At 54.9% G+C, this 18556-nt stretch overlaps 1 protein-coding gene across 9 annotated transcripts in view; it reads right to left on the bottom strand.

The window, feature by feature from the left end:
• The window catches only part of PTPRS (protein tyrosine phosphatase receptor type S), a 142710-nt gene that overhangs the window by 17743 nt on the left and 106411 nt on the right, over window positions 1-18556 (bottom strand). For 5 of the 9 annotated variants that reach the window (XM_023185666.2, XM_023185665.1, XM_031934837.1 and 2 more), the window contains 7 exons: window positions 18046-18179; window positions 16773-16917; window positions 9183-9488; window positions 7383-7576; window positions 3674-3791; window positions 640-1248; window positions 78-175 (listed from right to left, as the gene is read on the bottom strand). In XM_023185666.2, the coding sequence (XP_023041434.1) occupies window positions 78-175; window positions 640-1248; window positions 3674-3791; window positions 7383-7576; window positions 9183-9488; window positions 16773-16917; window positions 18046-18179 (1604 nt within the window). The remainder of the gene's footprint in view (window positions 1-77; window positions 176-639; window positions 1249-3673; window positions 3792-7382; window positions 7577-9182; window positions 9489-16772; window positions 16918-18045; window positions 18180-18556) is intronic. The other 4 variants (XM_023185667.1, XM_031934835.1, XM_023185670.2 and 1 more) reach the window with 2 other exon arrangements.

Raw genomic sequence — 18556 nt, 5'->3', positions numbered from 1 at the left:
CGGAACTACAACCCCTGACCCTGCCTGCCTGTCTGCCTGCCTGCCTGCCTGTCTGCCTGCTGGCTGGGCAGTCGCACCTTGTAAGGCGTGGGCGAGTTGTAGTTGTCCGGGAACTCCCAGCTGAGCAGAACCGATGTCTTCATGATCATTTTCACCTTGAAGTTCTTGGGCGAGACTGCCAGGGAGGTGGCCGAGCAGGGAGAGAGCAGAAGAGAGGCCCCGTGAGTGCCTGGCACCGGGCGGCGTGAAGCGGGGTGGGGTGGGGCGGCCCAGGCGCTCCCTGTCGTCCGCTGTGCCCATGCCCACGGCCTTCCTGCCTGGCCCTGGCCCGGCCCTGCCCTGTCCTGTCCCAAGTCCCTGCTTCGGGAGACGGCGCGGCTGCAGAAGCTGCAGAGAGAAGGTGGAGGAGGAGGAAGAGGGGGGAGGGGAGCAGGGGAGGGGGCGGTGGGGGGCGGTGGTGCCACTGAGGCACGTCCCACCTTTGCCAACGCCGGAGCCTCGGGGTCCGGACTTGCCTTGAGTGACCACGAGGAAGCAGAAAAGTGACCACTTACCTGGGCAGGGGAGAGGGAGGGGGCTGGGGTGGGGGTGGGCGCGAGGCCCGGTCCGGCTCTGGTGCAGGGGTCTCCGCGCGCCTACCTTGGTCCCGCAGGAACGTCCGGTAGCGGACGGGGGGGCTGAAGGGGCCAGGGCCCCGGCGCGTGTGGGCTCGCACTTGGAGGTCATAGGCCGTGTCGGGCTTCAGGCCCTGCAGCGTGAGCGCGTTCTCCGCGCCCGGCTCAGCCGCCGCCGGCAGCTCGGTCTCTCGGGCAGGGCCCAGGGCGCCGGCCTCCCGCACGGCCACCGTGTACTTGACGATGGCCCCGTTGCGCTCGGCGGGCACGGGTGGCAGCCAGCGGAGAAGGACGGTCCCGGCCGAGGCGTTGCCGGCTGCCTCCAGGATCTGCGGGTGGCCACGGGGCGTGTCCTCTGGGATGCTCAGGACCTCGGCTGCCTCCTCGCCCAGGCCGCCGCGGCTCCGGGCCGCCAGCCGGAACACATACGTGGCCCCCTTGTGCACGCCTGACGCTGTGTAGCGGTCCTCGGAGGGCGGGAACTCCAGGGTGGCCAGGGGCGTCGAGTCCTCGCGGCCAAACTGCAGGCGGTAGCCCAGCACCTGGTCCTCCGCGGTGCCGGCCGGGGGCTCCCAGCGTGCTAGGAGGCTGCCCTCAGGGGTCTGCTGCACCGACAGGGTTGGGCGGCCCAGCACTGCGGGGATAGGGGGCAGGTGTCAGGGTCCCAGCACCATCCGCCGGCCCAGGGGCACAAGGTGGGGTTGTATTTTTAATTCTTTTCCTTTAATAGAACTTTTTTTTGAGTCGGGGGTCTTGCTCTGTCGCCCAGCCTGGAGTGCAGTGGTGAGATCACGGCTCACTGAAGCCTCAAACTCCTGGGCTCAAGTGAGCTTCCTGCCTTGGCCTCCCAGAGTGCTAGGATTATAGGCCACTGCACCCAGCTGGGGTTATTTATTTATTTTCTGAGACAGAATCTTGCTCTCTCTCCCAGGCTGAAGTGCCCATCTTGGCTCCCCATCTTGGCTCACTACAAGTTCCACCTCCTGGATTCGGCATTCTCCTGCCTCAGCCTCCTGAGCAGCTGGGATTACAGGCATGCACCACCACACCTGGGTAATTTTGTATTTTTAGTAGAGACGGGGTTTCGCCATATTGGCCAGGCTGGTCTTGAACTCCTGACCTTAGGTAATCCACCTGCCTCAGCCTCCCAAAGTCCTGGGATTACAGGCGTGAGCCACCGCGCCCAGCCTGGGGTTGTGATTTTTAAAAGTGGATCTCAAGGCTGGGTGCGGTGGCTCATGTCTGTCAGTAATCCCAGCACTTTGGGAGGCTGAGATGGGCAGGTCATTTCAGGTCAGGAGTTTGAGACCAGCCTGGCCAACATGGTGAAACCTGGTCTCTACTAAAAATACAAAAATTAGCTGGGTATGGTGGTGCACGCCTGTAATCTCAGCTACTCAGGAGGCTGAGGCAGGAGAATCACTTGAACCCGGGAGGTGGAGGTTGCATGGAGCCAAGATCGCATCACTGCACTCCAGCCTGGGTGACAGAGCAAGAACTCTGTCTTTAAAAAAAAAAAGGTCTCAAGAAAGCCTCACTTAAGAAACAAAGACTTGAAGGAAGAAAGAGGGGAACCACGAGAAGATCTGCGGGAATTGTGCTCCAGGAAGAGGGAATGGCCCGTGTAAAGGTGCAGAGCTGGCACTGGGCTAGGGGCACATAAGGCACAGTGAGGAAGTGAGGACTCAAAGACCCAGTAAAGGAAAATATTGATATGTGCTGCAGCAGGTCCTCCTCCTTCCATTAATAGGGCAGCCATCTCCTGCCTTGTTTATTGGGCCCTTGCTCAGGCACCTGCCCAATACCCATGTGACATAAAGACATCCAAAATCCCACCCCTGCTCATTGCTTCACACAGCCTGGGTAGTAACCAACGCGCCGAGAGAGGTTACGGGGTCAGGCAAAGAAGGGGGAAAGCTGGGCTGTATACATGAAAATGGACTTCTTTACTGCAGGACTTATCAGGGCCTTTAACAGACTGCTATGAATACCCAGGGTGGTAGGGAGAGCAGTGTATGCAGTGGGTTCTGCTTAGCAAACACAGCTCTAATACAACGTCCCTGAGAGAGGAGGGAAATGCCCTGCTGGCTAAAAGAAGGGAGGGAGAGATCACAGGAGGCCGCCTGGAGGAGGTGGCATTAGAGCTAGATACTGGAGGATGCAGACAAGGTGGGCGAAGGGAATAGTGTGGACAAGGACAGGCACTGTGTCCAGCTGGGAGGCCTGAAAGGTGGGGTACACAGTCAGTGGTGTGGCTACAAGGGTCCCCAAGGAGAGGGTAGGTGTGGGGACTCGGATGGAGGCCACAGAAGCCCGCTGATTGCTCCTAAAAACCCAGAGCTTGTTCCGTCCACTCCCTCCGCTCCACTCCCCAAGTTTTCCTCTGGACCGTGCCCTCTGCCCGGTGTACCCTCCCCTCACATCTTCACAGCAGTCTCTTTTTCTTAATTCAGCTCCATTTTGGCTGGAAAAAAAAGCCAGCCCCTTGGGGATGATGGAAGGGACAATGGAGGGGCTAGAAGGGGAAACTGAGTCAGGGCCGCCAACAGAAAGGTGGCTTCCTGGTGCAGTGGGGAAAGACAGGTGTACCACCCTGAAATAACCACCAAGCCGGGGTGATCAGAGCCCGGATGGCGGAAGCACAGGGGACGAGGGGGCCCAGAAGGATCAAGATTGTGGGATGAGGCAATCAGGGAAGGCTTTCTAAGGGAGGTGTACCTTGAGCTGAGACCTAAAGGCAGAGGAGGAGCCAACCAGCAGGAGAAGGGGTATTCTGGCAGAGGGAACAGCCCAAGTAAAGGCAAAGGGCAAAGGGGTCAGAGGTGGCTGTTAACTGTTTCTGTCTGGTGGGGGACAGGAAGTGAGTGACAAAGGAGGCGGGGGCGGGGGGCCACGATGGGCTCTGGACACCCGCCTGAGCAGCCCTACCTGTCTCACTGTTCCTGTTGCCTGGTGCACCCTCTGCCTGCCCTTGGGAGCTCAAGGACTCTGGAGGCACGCTCTGGTGCCAGTGGGGGCAAAGGGGCCGTGGGTGGGGGCTGGGTGGGCGGGTCGCATACCTGCTCCCTTGGTCACAACCACCTTGGGTTTGCTGCGAGCGCCATCGCCCTTCATGGTGTAGGCGGCTACCGTGATGGAGTACGCGGTCTCAGGCTGCAGGTTTGTGATGACCATCTCCTGCGGGCAGGGCGGGGGGTCAGCACCATGGCTGGGGCTGGGAGCAGCCCTGCCCACCCCTACTCCCTGTGCTGAGATCAAGCAAGGAGGATGCAGGGCCCGGATCGTGGGCGGAGACGTGCACACAAGCTCATGCAGAGACCAAGACATGTGGCATGGCCATGCTCAGAGGGTACATGCAACAACCCAGCCCACTGTCGCTTGCCAGGACCAGCTGGGTCCTCTCTGCTCTGCTCCCCTCACTCCCGCCATCACCCGACAGTCTGTCCTCCCCACAGCAGCCAGAGGGCGCCTGTGAGCACTGGAGTCAGGGCCCCTCCCTGCTCTCCCCACAGCCCTCCATGGCTCCACCCTTCTTGGGGTCAAAGCCCAAGTCTTCCCTGTGGCCCACAAAGGGTTCTCCTTGCTGTTCCTCCAATGCACCAGGCACAGCCTGCCTCAGGCCCATTGGCACTGGCCTTCCCCTCTGCCTCTACACCCACTGGTGTGCTGGAAGTATCCTGTACCAACTGGTTAAATTTTCAAGAATTTTGTGAGCCACTTATGAAACAGAGCTGTTATTAAAAATTAAACTGTATAAGGCCGGGTGCAGTGGCTGACGCCTGTAATTCCAGCACCTTGGGAGGCCAAGGCAGGAGGATCACTTGAGGTTAGGAGTTTGAGACCAGCCTAGCCGACATGGTGAAACCTCATCTCTACTAAAAATACCCCCCCCCCCCAAAAAAAAGCCAGGCGTGGTGGCCCATGCCTGTAATCCCAGCTACTCAGGTGGCTGAGGCAGGAGGATCATTTGAACCCAGGAGTTGGAGATTGCAGTGAGCCAACATGGTGCCACTGTACTCCAGTCTGGGTGACAGAGGGAGACTGTCTCAAAAACAAACAAACTGTGTAAACTTACAGTCAACTAAGTTATATTGAAAGCAAAGGCGATGAATACAGCAAACCCACCCTTTCTAGTTATTGCACTATGGTTTCTGTTATCTCTTTGGGTATATCTGTATGGTTACTGCTTTGACATCATCTCATCTATTGCATCTGTAGAGTAGAAATATGATGATGAGCTACACACCTCCCAGGTAGCTTGAAACTGACATGGTGGGAAGTATTTACACCAGGGAAATGGTCAAATGCTACAAAATAGGACTGCCCCCTTCTGCCCACCCAGAGAGCTGATTTTTACTCTTCTCTCTTATTGAGACGGGGCCTCACTCTGTGGCCCAGGCTGGAGCACAGTGTGTAATCATAGCTCACTACAGCCTCGACCTCCTGGGCGCAAGCGATCCTCCCGCCTCAGCCTCCCAAGTAGCTGGGAATACAGACGTGCACCCCCACACCCCTGGCTAATGATTATGCTTTTTTTTGTAGAGATGAAATCTTGCCATGTTGCCCAGGCTGGTCTTAAATTCCCACCTGCCTCTGCCTCCCAAAGTGCTGGGATTACAGGCATAAGCCACTGTGCTTGGCTGAGAGCTGATTTTTAAACATTTATCTCACCATCTAAACCCCATCCCCACCACAGCTATAACCATTTTTTGTTTGTTTGTTTTTGTTTTTTGAGATAGAATTTCGCTCTTGTTGCCCAGGCTGGAGTGCAATGGCATGGTCTCGGCTCACTGCAATCTCTGCCTCCTCGGTTCAAGCAATTATCCTGCCTCAGGCACTCAAGTAGCTGGGATTACAGGCACGCGTCACCACGCCTGGCTAATTTTGCATTTTTAGTAGAGACAGGGTTTCACCATGTTGGTCAGGCTGGTCTCGAACTCCTGACCTCAGCTGATCTGCCCGCCTCAGCCTCCCGAAGTGCTGGGATTACAGGCATGAGCCACCGTGCCCAGCCAATGTGTGTTTTGTTTTGATTTAATATCCCTCTCACTAGAGTATGACTGTTAGGGAGGAGGGGCTCTTGTCACTACCACATCCTCAGCATCTAGCATATAGTAGGTGCTCAATAAATGACTACTTGTCCAATGAATGACAGCACAGAACACTCCTGGGCACACGGACTTGTATAACACCTGCGTACATGCTCACAGCATCGTGTGTTCCCATGTCTGCAAGCACACAACCCCCTTAGCACAGGCCGGCATGCCTGGGAACTGTAGGGCGGACCCAGGCCAGGGGGACAAGGAGGGGTGATGGGGATGCACAAACAGGGTCTCCTGCCCCTGAGCCTCACAGTCCATCCCTCCCAGGGTCTCTGCGGGAAGAGCAGGGCTGGAGCCCAGGTAGGAACATTGCTTCTAGATCCAGTGTGGGTGAGACATGGGAGGCGTCGGAGCATGTGGGACCAGTGGCTGTTCGGTTATTAGAGACAGGGTCAGCCAGGCCCAGTGGCTCGTGCCTGTACCCCCAGCTACTTGGGAGGCTGAGGCAGGAGGGCAGCTTGAACCCAGGAGGTGGAGGTTGCAGTGAGCCGAGATGGCGCTGCTGCACTCCAGCCTGGGCAATAGAGTGAGACTCCATCTCAAAAGAAAAAAAAAAAAAAGGAGACAGGATCTCCCTCTGTTGACCAGGCCGGACTGCACTGGCGCCATTTCGGCTCACTGCAATCTCCGCCTCCCGGGTTCAAATGATTCTCCTGCCTCAGCCTCCTGAGTAGCTGGGATTACAGGCATCCACCACCACACCGGGCTCATGTTTTCTATTATTAGTAGAGATGGGGTTTTGCCCTGTTGGCCCAGCTGGTCTTGAACTCCTGACCTCAGGTGATCTACCTGCCTCGACCTCCCAAAGTGCTGGGATTACAGGCATGAGCTACCATGCCCGGCCAAAGGACCAGTGCCAATTTAATATCAGACTTGGGGTTCTCAGCAGAGGCTGGTGCTCCCGTTTTAGGGGCAGGGAGATAGCCCAGAGAGAGGCAGCAACTTGCCCCAAGTCACACAGCAATTCCTCTGTGGTTTAAAGCACTGTGGGGTAACCAGAGTATCACAGACATCCTTCCCCACTCTAGCCCTGCTGACAACCTCTCATCACCCGGGGGCCAGAATGAAGAGGACAGCATCCAGAGAGGCATTTCCAGGTCAGATAGGGCTGAACTGAGTGACAATAAAGGCTGGGGCTGGGTCTAACAGGAGAGGAGACAAAATCACAGGAGGAGCAACTAAGGGCAGGGGAAGGACCCAGGAGGCCTGATCCCCGCCAACGGCAGGAGCCATCAGGGTGAGAGGGTTCAGGGATGACCCTCAGGTCCTGGTGCTCAAGCCACCCCTTGGGTCTGCACCTAATCCCATTTCCCTGGGGCAAACACCGAGGCTGGGCGCTCCAAGAGGTAATGGGGGCGCGAAGGGCGCACGGGAGGGCCCAGAGGAGGAGACCCTTTTACTACTGATAATAAGGGGCGAGCAGGAGTCACAGCACAGCACGGCCCGCGGGAAGCGCACAGTAGTGGGTGGGTGGCCAAGCGCGCTACTTACATATTCGGCCGTGTCATCCGTCTCCCACTGAGCGCGGGAGGAGGCGGCAGGGGGGAGAGGAGGGAGGTGAGCGGGGGAGGCCAGAGATGGAGAAAGAGAAGCAAAGGTGGGGGGAGCGCAGGGGCCCGCCCCCGCCCGGACCCCTTCCCCGGCCCGTCCCCGGCCCCCCGCCCACCTGGGCATCGGCCAACATGACGTCCTTGATGCGCGGCGGCCCGCGGGCCTCGGCGCCCTCCATGCGCACGTAGTGGACCTGGTAGCCGCGGATCTGGCCGTGCTGCCGGCCGGGCGCGGGCGAGCGCCACAGCACGCGGATGGCCGTGGCGTTGAGCGCCTCCGCCTCCACCTTCCGCGGCGGCGCGCTGGGCACTGGCGGGCGGGAGGGGAGGGGAGGGGCGGGCGGGACCGTTACCAGGGCGCCCGGCCCTGCCCCGGGCAGTGCCACTGTCCGATTCCAGGATGCCGAGTGGCTGCCGGTGAATAACTGGGCGCTCTTAGCGCTCACCACCGGGCGGGAGGACATGGCCTCCTACATACCCCCCACAGCCCTGGGAGGGGCCCCTAAGGGTGCGCCCCATGGACCCAGGCTGCCCCCCAGAGTCTAAACCACCTTCCCAGGGCCTCCAGACACCCTCTTCTTCGCCCTACACTGCTTCCATCCTCATCATAACCCTGCAAGATTGGGTGTCCTGCCATTCTCACTTTACATTTGGGGAAACTGAATCCCAGAGATTTGATTCTGTGATCACAGCCTTAGCAAGAGGCAAAGCCAGGATTTGCACCAGGCAGTCCAGCTGTATGCTCCTAAATACCCAAGCAGGCAGGTGGCCCACTTGGCACTCAGGATCTTTTTCAGCCACCCCAGGGTTTGGCACAAAGAGCTGCTTCATTTCTTTTCTGGGCTTAGGACATAATGGGGCTGTCCAACGAAAGTTTCAGGCAAATGACTCAGAAAAAAAACCAGGTTCCCAGGACCAAGAGGCTGCAATTCTTTGAGACAGGTTCTCTTACTCTGTCACCTAGGCTGGAATGCACTGGCAGGATCACAGCTCACTGCAGCCTTGAACTCCTGGGCTTAAGCGATCCTCTCACCTCAGCCTCCCAAGTAGCTACAATTACAGGCCTGTGCCACCATACTCAGCTAATATTTTTTGTAGAGATGGGGTCTCACTCTGTCACCCAGGCTGGAGTGCAGGGGTATGATCATAGCTCACTGCAGCCTCGAACTGCTATGCTCAGCAGTCCCCCTACCTCAGCTTCTTGAGTAGCTGGGACTACAGGTGCATGCCACCATGCTTGGCTATGTTTTAAAAAAATTTTTTTGGAGGAATGGGGTCTCACTATGTTGCCTAGGCTGGTCTCAAACTCCAAGACTCATGATCCTCCTGCCTTGGCATCTCAGAGTGCTGGGGTTACAGGCATGAGCCACTGTGCTTGGCTGAGAAGTTGCAATTTTATTGGGAAAGGTGTCTGTCATTTCTCTCCACGATCTAGGCTTCGACCATGTGACTCCAAGCTAGGACCACTGCCTTGCTTTCCAGCTTCAAACTTGCTGACTTGAAATGGGCCAGGACGGGAACATTTACACCACGGAAATTGGCCAATGCTACACAAACTGGTCTCTATCCACCCGGGGAGCTGGTTAACCATGGTTGTTGCAGGTGCTGTTTGCTGCTTCCTCCACCCCATTTCCAAAGGTTTCCACTGTTCCACCAAAATAGAGGGCAGCCAGCGAAACTGTCCAGGCTCAAGGCTCTGGGAGCAGACGCTGCAGAGCTAAGTCTGCCCACGTCTAGAATCGCCAATTCCAAGGTCAAGGAGCCCTGGGTTTCTTGGGGAGGCTGCTTGCTTCCCGGCTTCCTCCGAGTGAGGCTTCTGCCCTTTGACCACCAGCCCAGGTTTCCAGATGGAAGGCTTCGAGGCAGGGGCCGGGCTGGGGCCTGCGGGGGGTCCTGGGCCTGGGGCAGATACTTACCATCCTCGTCGGTGCGGACGACCACGGGCGAGCTCTCGGGCCCTGGTCCCACCTCTGTGTGAGCGACAGTCGTGATGCGGTACTGGGTCCACTTCTCCAAGGCCTCCAGCAGGATCTGAGTGGTGGTCGGGGGGATGCCGTTCACCTCCTTGGGTTCCGGGTCCTCTGAGCCCAGCGGTCGGTAGCGGACGCTGTAGCCCACCAGGGCCCCGTTGTGCGTTTCCGGCGGCGGCGGGCGCCAACTTACCAAAATGGCCGTGGAGCGCACGCTGACACATTTAACGTCTTGAGGGGGGGCTGACGGTTCTATTGGAGGGGGGAGAACGTAGGGGGGTGGGGAAGGGAGGTGGGATGGGTGGGGAGGGGGGCGGGGAAACAAAAGATGGGAAAGAGAAAATAAAAAAGAAGATGATAACAAACAAAACAGAACCAAACCAAAGAGAAGTCGAACCCAAAAGAAGCGGGTGTCAACCGAAGGTGGGATGGGCGGGTGGATGGGCGGGCAGGTGGGATGGGGCTGGGAGGGCTGGCCAAGAACCCTGTGCTCACCAGGCTGCACCTACGTGGCGCACAGTAGGTCTTAGGCACTGGACAGCTACGGTCCCCATGCCAGAAACTGGATGGGGGAATAGCAATAGAAGCCCTTTTTATTAGGCACCTACTATGTGCTGGGCATTGTGCCAACGGGGATAGCAACAGGAGCTCCATTTATTAGGCACCTACTATGTGCCAGCACCACGGGCTTCAGAAAATAGTAAAAGCATTTATTTGTTGAACATCTATGTGCCAGGCCCCATAACAAGGGGAACGGCAACAGAAGCTCCATTTATTAGGTACCTACTATGTGCCAGCACCAAGGGCTTCACAAAATAATAGTAAAGCATCTATTTATTGAACACCTATGTGCCAATAGGGGAAAGGCAATAGAAGCTCCATTTATTAAGTGCTTATTATGTGCCAGGCACTGTGCCAAGGGGAACAGCAACAGAAGCTCCATTTATTAGGCACCTACTATGTGCCAGACATTGTGCCAAGGGGAATGGCAACAGAAGCTCTATTAGGCACCGACTATGTGCCAGCAACAAGGGCTTCAGAAAATAGTAAAAGCATCTATTTATTGAATACCTACTATGTGCCAAGCACCATGCTAAGGGGAATGGCAACAGACACTCCATTTACTAGGCACCTATTATGTGCCAGGCACCATGCCAAGGGGAATGGCAACAGAAGCTCCATTCATTAAGCACCTACTATGTGCCAGGCATCATGCCAAGGGGACTGGCAACAGAAGCTCCATTCGTTAGGTACCATGTGCCAGGCACCATGCCAAGGGGAACAGCTATAGAAGCTCCAATTATTAGGCACCTACTATGTGTCAGGCATTGTGCTAAGGACTTCATAGAATGATAGCAAAATAATCTATATGCCAAACACCTACTATGTGCCAGGCACTGTGCCAAGGGCAACAGCAACAGATCTCTTAAGCACCTACTATGTGCCAGCGCCAAGGGCTTCACAAAATAATAGTAAAGACATCTATTTATTGAACACCTACTATGTGCCAGGCGCCATGCCAAGGGGGGTGGCAACAGAAGCTCCATTTATTAAGTACCTACTATGTGCTAGGCACCATGCCAAGGGGAGCAGCAACAGAAGCTCCAATTATTAGGCACCTACTATGTGCCAGGAACCATGCCAAGGGGAATGGCAACAGAAGCTCCAATTATTAGGCACCTACTATGTGTCAAGCACTGTGTTAAGGGCTTCATAGAATAACAAAATAATCTATGTCGAACACCTATGTGTCAAGCACCATGGCAAGGGGAACAGCAACAGAGCTCTATTAGGCACCTACTATGTGCCAGCGCCAACGGCTTCACAAAATAGTAAAAGCATCTACTGAACACCTACTATGTGCCAGGCACCATGCTAAGGGGAGTGGCAACAGAAGCACCATTTATTAAGCACCTATGTGCCAGGCACCATGCCAAGGGGAGCAGCAACAGAAACTCCATTTATTAAGCACCTACTATGTGCCAGCCACCATGCCAAGGGGAGCAGCAACAGAAGCTCCATTTATGAAGCACCTACTATGTGCCAGGCACCATGCCAAGGGGAGCAACAACAGACGCCCCAATTATTAGGCACCTACTATGTGTTAAGCATTGTGCTAAGGGCTTCATAGAATGATGACAAAATAATCTATATCGAACACCTATGTGCCAGGCACTGTGGCAAGGGGAACAGCAACAGAAGTTCTATTTATTAGGCACCTACTATGTGCCAGCACCAAGGGCTTCACAAAATAAATAGTAAAAACATTTATTTACTGAACACCTACTATATGTGCTGTGCACCATGCTAAAAGGAACAGCAACAGAAGCTCCATTTAATAACTACCTACTATGTTCCGGGCACTGTGCCAAGGGGAACGGCAACAAGCTCCATTTATTAGGCACCTACTATGTGCCAGCACCAAGGGCTTCACAAAAAGAGCATCTATTTACTGAATACCTACTACGTGCCACGCATCATGCTAAGGGGAACAGCAACAGAAGTTCCACTTATCAGGCACCTATACTGTGTGTCAAGCATTGTGCCAAGGGCTTCACAGAATAGCAGCAAAAGAATCGTGGCTGGGCGCAGTGGCTCATGCCTGTAATCCCAGCACTTGGAGAGGCCGAGGTGGGTGGATCACAAGGTCAGGAGTTTGAGATCAGCCTGGCCAACATGGTGAAACCCCATCTCTACTAAAGATACAAAAAACTAGCTGGGCGTGGTGGTGGGAGCCTGTAATCCCAGCTACTCAGGAGGCTGAGGCAGGAGAATCACTCGAACCCAGGAGGCAGAGGTTGCAGTGAGCCAAGATTATGTCACTGCACTCCAGCCTGAGCAACAGGGCAAGACTCCATCTCCCCCCCAAAAAAACCAAAACTCTATGTCACATTTACTATGTGCCAGGCAACAGCAATAGAAGCCCCATTAGGTACCTACCATGTGCCAGGCATCATGCCAAGGGCTCCATACAATAACAGCAAATGCACTTATTTATGGCCACCTACTGTAGGTCAGACATGGTGCCAAAGGCTTCATAATAATTTATGGAAAATACGGTAAAAATTTTCTTATAGTAAAAGCATTTATTTATTGAACACTTGTGCTACCAGGGACCTAAAGCCCAACCCAAAGGCTTACTTCAACTAGGACCATCCAATTGGCCTCACTTGAAAATAATGCCTTGAGCACCTACTGTGTGCTAGATAGAATGTCAAGGGCTTTATCAAGTAATAATAAAAGTATCTGTTTATTGGACACCTACTGGTGTCAGGTACCAGGCTCAGGACTTCATAGCTCATATTGAGCACCTACTGTGTGCCAAAATCTTTAAAGATCACAGCACTCCTGTGTTTAGTCCCGACTGTGCACCTGGCACCACACTAAATCCACTACTGAGCCCATCAACAGCAAGTCTCATTTATTGAGCTCTACCATGGACTGGGTATGGTAATAGCTCTCTGAAGAGAAAAACAGCAGTTGTCATTTAAGCAGCACCTACTATGTGCCAGGCACTGTGCTAAAGGCTCTCAGAAAACAGTAGTCCCTGCATATTAAGCCCCTACTGTGTGCCAGGCACTGTGCTAAGGGCTTTATCAGAAAAGTTAATAGTCCCCATGTATTAAGCCCCTACTGTGCATCAGGCACTGTATTAAAGGCTTCATCAGAAAACAGTTAATAGTCCCCATGTATTAAGCCCCTACTGTGCACCAGGCACTGTGTTAAAGACTTCATCAGAAAACAGTAGTCATCACCACATATTAAGCACCTATTGTGTGCCAGGTACTGTGCTGGGGCTTATTGAAAAACAGTAAGTTTCCATACATTAAGCACCTACTATGTATTAGGCAACTCTACTAAGGACCTTATGCAATGTTAATAATTTTCATTTCTTAAGCACCTACTGTGTGCCAAGCATTGTGCTAAGGGCTTTACTGGATAACTGCAATAGCACCTGGCATATGAAACATCTACCGTGTGCCAGGCATTGCACTAAATACCTTACAGAAAAATAGTAATATTTCTTATTTATTCAGCACCTACTATTTGCACACACTGTGCCAAGGGCTTTGCAAATAAGTGAATGTTTTCAGTAAAAACTGTAACCAGCTCTATCCTACACCCTTTCAAAGTGATAATAGTGCCCATCTGAACACCTACTATGTGCCTCACACTTAGGCTGCCTCTTTATAGCAAGTGCCACTTATTGAGTACTTACTGTATGCCAGGCATTGTGCCAAGAGGTTTGCAGAACAGTAATTGTTGCCACCCATGTTTTGAGTACCTACTGTGCGCCTGATACTAGGCTAAGCTTGATATAAACTGCTAATAGCTTCCATTTACTGAGTGCCAACTAGGTGCCCAGCACTGTGCCAATCCATATGTAGATTAAAACAGCGGCTGCATTAGTGGGGCACCTACTGTGTGCCAGGCAGTATGTTAAGGTCTTTGCTAAATCACAGTGAGAGTTCCCGTGTATTAAAGGCAACTGACTCTGTGTTAAAGGCGTATGAATCAGTAAGTCTCTATGTGTTGCATGCTTACTATGGCCAGATGCTGTGCTGAGGGCATTAGTGACGATAAGCTTCATTCTCTGCACGTCTACTGCAGGTGCAGCACCCTAAGCCCACGTTGCATGCATTATCTCATTTAATGCATGCACTATCTCATTTAATTCTCACAACCCCTCAGGTGGTCAGAACTCTCAGTCCCCACCTGCCACCCCATGTCAACAGTGGGGAAACCAGATTCCAAAGTCTTTGTCTGTTAGGCTTTCTGCAGTCGTTGGCTGTGTACCGGCTGTGACCAGACCCCAACCTGGAAGCTTTTCATTATTTTGTATATCACCTCTCAATCTTGCCAAAAACCCAGAAGTACAACCCATTTTATAGGTGAGGAAACTGAGGCTCAGAAACAGTAAGCTACCTGCCCAGGGGCAAGAAATTTATGAGGTGGCAGAGCCAGGATTGGAACCCAGACTTGGCCGTGGTTCACAGGCTGGCTTGGTTTGAGGTTGGGAGCTCAGATCTCAGCCTTGTGCTGGTTGGGTATGGCGGGAGCCACATTCTCCCAAGTGCCCATGAGTTTAGAATTATGTCTCCCGGAGGGAGATCCAGAGAGATAACTGGCCTTGCTTGTGGCAAGAGCATCAGAAATCCTCACCCTCAGAGCAGCTTGCTTGGTGGCTGAGCACGTGTTTACTGAGTACTCACTACGGACACTATCCTGCCAGTATCTGGAACCCAGAGATGAATCCTGTCCTCAAAGACACTGGGCTGCCAGAGACTGCAGAGGCCCCCCCAACAGCTTACTTCAACGAGAGAGACCCTCTGGCCTCACGTAAAGCAAAACATTAGAGGCCCCTTCTCCAAAACTAGACAAAGGGAACCCTTCCCCATTTCTTGACCAGCCACACCAACCAAAGGTGCCCGGGGGGGAGTCAGGCAGGGAGCAGGGAAAAAACAAAACAAAACAAAAAAACAATCAAGGAATGTGTCGGAAGGAATGGATTTGCTGAGAAAGGGGGAGAAAAAATAAAACCGAAACCATAATAAAATAAGAAACAACAGTGATGGTGATGATGATGAGAAAAACCATAATAAAAGAAAGAAAGGCTCCTTCCAGAAAACGCCCAGTCTCGTTACCTACCTTCCACTCTTCAACTGCTAACTTACAAGACTTTCTTACGAGAGGGAACGGCCGAGTGCTGAGCTACAAGGCCAGACCGAACTCTGGGTGGGCCTCAGGATGCCAGCGGCCCCCGCAGCCCTGCTCCAGCCCCCAGCGTGCACACGCTGAGGTTCCAGGCCGGAGGCAGGAAGGTGGCACGGTGTCTGCGGAGACCCACGGCTGAGTGGTCTGGCCTGCACCTACCCTGTGTTCAGCCTAAGGAGCCCGCAGTCCCTGGGGGAATGGATACGCCTGGCCCTGAGTCTTTGCTGTCGGTTCTCCTGGGCCCCACCCGTCTCGGGGCAAGAAGCGGGGAGTCCCTTCTCCCCAACTCCCTGTCCTGGGCCGCCCCAGAGGTTCGCGTGGCTGGGCCGAAGCCGCTTTCTAGGTGACCATGGAGGTCACGTCCTTCACAATCCGGCCCAACCTGCATGACATCTTGGGAAGGCACATGTGCAGAAACGTGGATGTGCGTGCGTGGGCAGCATGGCATGGTGGTGGCACGTGGTTTGGGAGAATTTCCGGGGCCGAATTCGGGCCATGGACTGTCTGTTCAGCCCAGAGCGGCTGGGGCAGGTTGGGGGCAAGCAGGGTGGGCCGTTTTTGTGAACCTGCTTGAGACCAGCGTGTACTCACCTTCAGGACACCTCAGCCGGTCTCTCAGGTGGCTGCCCAAGCCACAGGCCACCCTCACTGACTCCACCTCACACAGACACGCCCAGACGCCTTGGAGCCGCCAGGTGCTCAGCTCGGCTCGGTTTGTGGGGAGCAGGAAGGAGGGAAGGGGACCGACGGGGGCAGGGGGGGTTGTGTGTCCGAGGCACCCCACCCTCCCCAATCCCAGCGGCTCAGATGCCCCAGCTGGAGTTGATGTTAATCCCTCGACTGACCCGAGATGCCCTTGTGTACACACACCCGGGGCGGGCCTTGAAGGTATGACCATCGTGACTGATTCCGGAAGAAAGCCTGGGGTGGCTACGTCGTGACTGACTGGGTGAGGGGAGGGAAAGGGGGAAGCAGGGGGAGGCCACGACAGGGAGACCACGCTGGTGGAGGCCACACCAGTGGAGGCCACGCTGGGCTGAGCGGAGCCAGGGAGGCGGGTGAGGTGGGGAGACGGCAGATGTGGCCTGTCCAGCCCCGAGCTTGGAGAAGTCAGGGAGACAGGGTGGCAGTGACCCACAGCCACCTGCCAGGTGAAGGGTGAGTTGCTCGAAACAGGGAGGCCGGGCCAGCACAGCAGAGAACTCCAGAGATTTGAGCCCCGAGTGGGGGCCTGCATGCCCCCACAAAACCTGGCATCAGCTCCGATTCCACCCCCTCCCCACCCCCGGGAACTGGGACCTCATCCTGGGGTCTTGAGAGCCAAGGCTCCCTGCCCAGGGGAGGAAGGCCCACGGGGAAGGTGGGTTTGTCTCTGTGTCCTTTGCTGTCTCTGAGAATGATGGGGTGCAAGCTGTGACCACAGCCTCACAGTACCCCTCAAAATGCCTGGGAAATGGGCACAACATGGCCCTTCCATCAGCCCCCCACTCCCGAATGGAAAGAGGAGAAAGAAGGCGTGGCCCCAGAACCTCTCCTAGACCAGGGCCAAGATCAGCCACTTCTCCTTGACCCCGAGTCTCAACCCGGGTCACCAGGCCCGGGGCACAGACAACCCTGTGCTGAGACCCTCGCTGCGCTGATGGGGAAACTGAGGCACAGCACAGGTAGATGGATCCGAGGACAGGGAGCAAAGCGGAGACAGACCCGGAGGCGCCCCCCACCCACTGCAGCAGGCCCCGCCTGGGTCCATCCGCCAAGGGGCTGTCTGCGGCCAGGCCGTGGTCCCCCCCGCAGAGAAGGGCGGCCCCGCGAGACACCTACTGGACTGCAGCGTGCGCTGCCGCACCACGGGAGTGAAGGCGCCCAGGCCCTGCGGCGAGCGGGCCGCCAGGCGGAAGGCATACTCCGTGTTGGGCTTCAGGTCCTCCACCACGTAGGAAGTCGTCGGGTCGAAGGTCCTTCCCACCTGGGGGCAGGGCAGAGAGGGACAGAGAGGGATGGGGGAGACAGGCAGAGAGAAACACACAGGGGAGAAAGAGAGAGAGACAGAGAGAAACACAGGGGAGAGAGAGAGACAGAAATAGAGACAGGGGTGGGGCAGAGAGGGACAGAGAGGGATGGGGGAGAGAGAGACAAAAACAGGGGAGAGGGAATCAGAGACAGAGGGACACAGAATGTATGCATTATGGGCGGGGGGATTGATGAATGGGTGCATGTATGGATTATAGATGGATGGATGGATGGATGGATAAATAGAGGCGTGGGTGGGTAAATGGATGTATGAATTTATAAGAATATGAATGTATGGATTATGGATGGATGGATGGATGAACAGGTGACAAAGATAGACACAGAGAAACAAAGTAGAAGGACAGAGATACATGGGAGAGACAGAGAAACGGGAGAGATACGGAGAGAGACAGAAACAGGAGAGAGATACAGAGACAGGAATAGAGAAATAGAGACAAGAAAGAGACAGATAACAGAGATAGACAGGGAGAGAGAGACAGAAAGAGACAGAGAAATAGAGACAGAAACAGACAGAGAGGGAGAGAGAGACAGACAGAGAAATGGAGGGGGGAGAGATTGACACAGGGACAGAGAAAGAGAGAAGAGAGAGAAATAGAGACAGAAATAGAGATGGAAGAAACATACAGAGATAGAAAGACAGGCAGAGAGGCAGAAACGGACAGACGGAGATAGATGGAGACAGAGAAAAACACAGATAACAGAGACAGAAAGAGAAACAGAGACAGAGACAGAGACGTGAACAGACAGAGACCCGGAGGGGTGGAGAGTGAGCGTCAGAGGCACCGGTGAAGACAGACAGAGAGAGAAGCAGAGAGCAAGAGAGATGGGGACGCCGGGACACACGGAGCCAGAGAGAGGCCACCAGCGGCAGAGGAGAAAGACAGAGGAGAAAAAAGTGGAGGGAAAGGCAGAGGGACAGAGATGCAGGAGAACCAGAAGGGGTGACGAAGAGCAGAATCCGCAACACACACAGGGACGAAGATGGGGGAGAGATGGGTGGGCAGCGTCAGAGAGCACCGGGGAGGAGCCCAGGGCAGGCCAGCCCGTCCCCGCGCTGCCTCACCTCCCGGCCGTGGTCGCCTTCCCGGAAGAGGAGCTCGTACTTGATGATGCTCTCCTGCCGCGGGGGGCTCCAGGACAGCGCGATGCTGGTCTCCGACCTGGCCTCGGCCCGCAGGTTCATGGGCTGGCCGGGCACTGTGGGGGTGTGGGGAGACAACTAGGAGTGGGGGAGCGTCCACCCCATGAAAGGGGCCCCACCTGCTGAGTGTCCCCACTAAAAAGCTTCCAGCTCTGGGTGCTTCTAGAATGTTCTTTTATTTTCCTGGGGACCTAGCCCCCATCCCATTGTCACCTGTCCACCTCCGTTCCTCCATCCTCTCTTCTTCCAAAGGAAAAGAACACATTTAAAAATGCCCCCCCACTTCTTTTTTTGAGATAGAGTCTCACTCTGTCGCCCAGGCTGGAGTGCAGTGGCGTGACCTCGGCTCACTGCAACCTCCACCTCTCCAGGGTTCAAGTGATTCTCCTGCCTTAGTCTCCCAAATAGCTGGGATTACAGGCACCTGCCACAC

Source organism: Piliocolobus tephrosceles, chromosome 21, assembly GCF_002776525.5.
Source record: "Piliocolobus tephrosceles isolate RC106 chromosome 21, ASM277652v3, whole genome shotgun sequence".
NCBI lineage: Eukaryota > Metazoa > Chordata > Mammalia > Primates > Cercopithecidae > Piliocolobus > Piliocolobus tephrosceles.
This window is presented reverse-complemented; position numbering and strand designations above follow the sequence as displayed.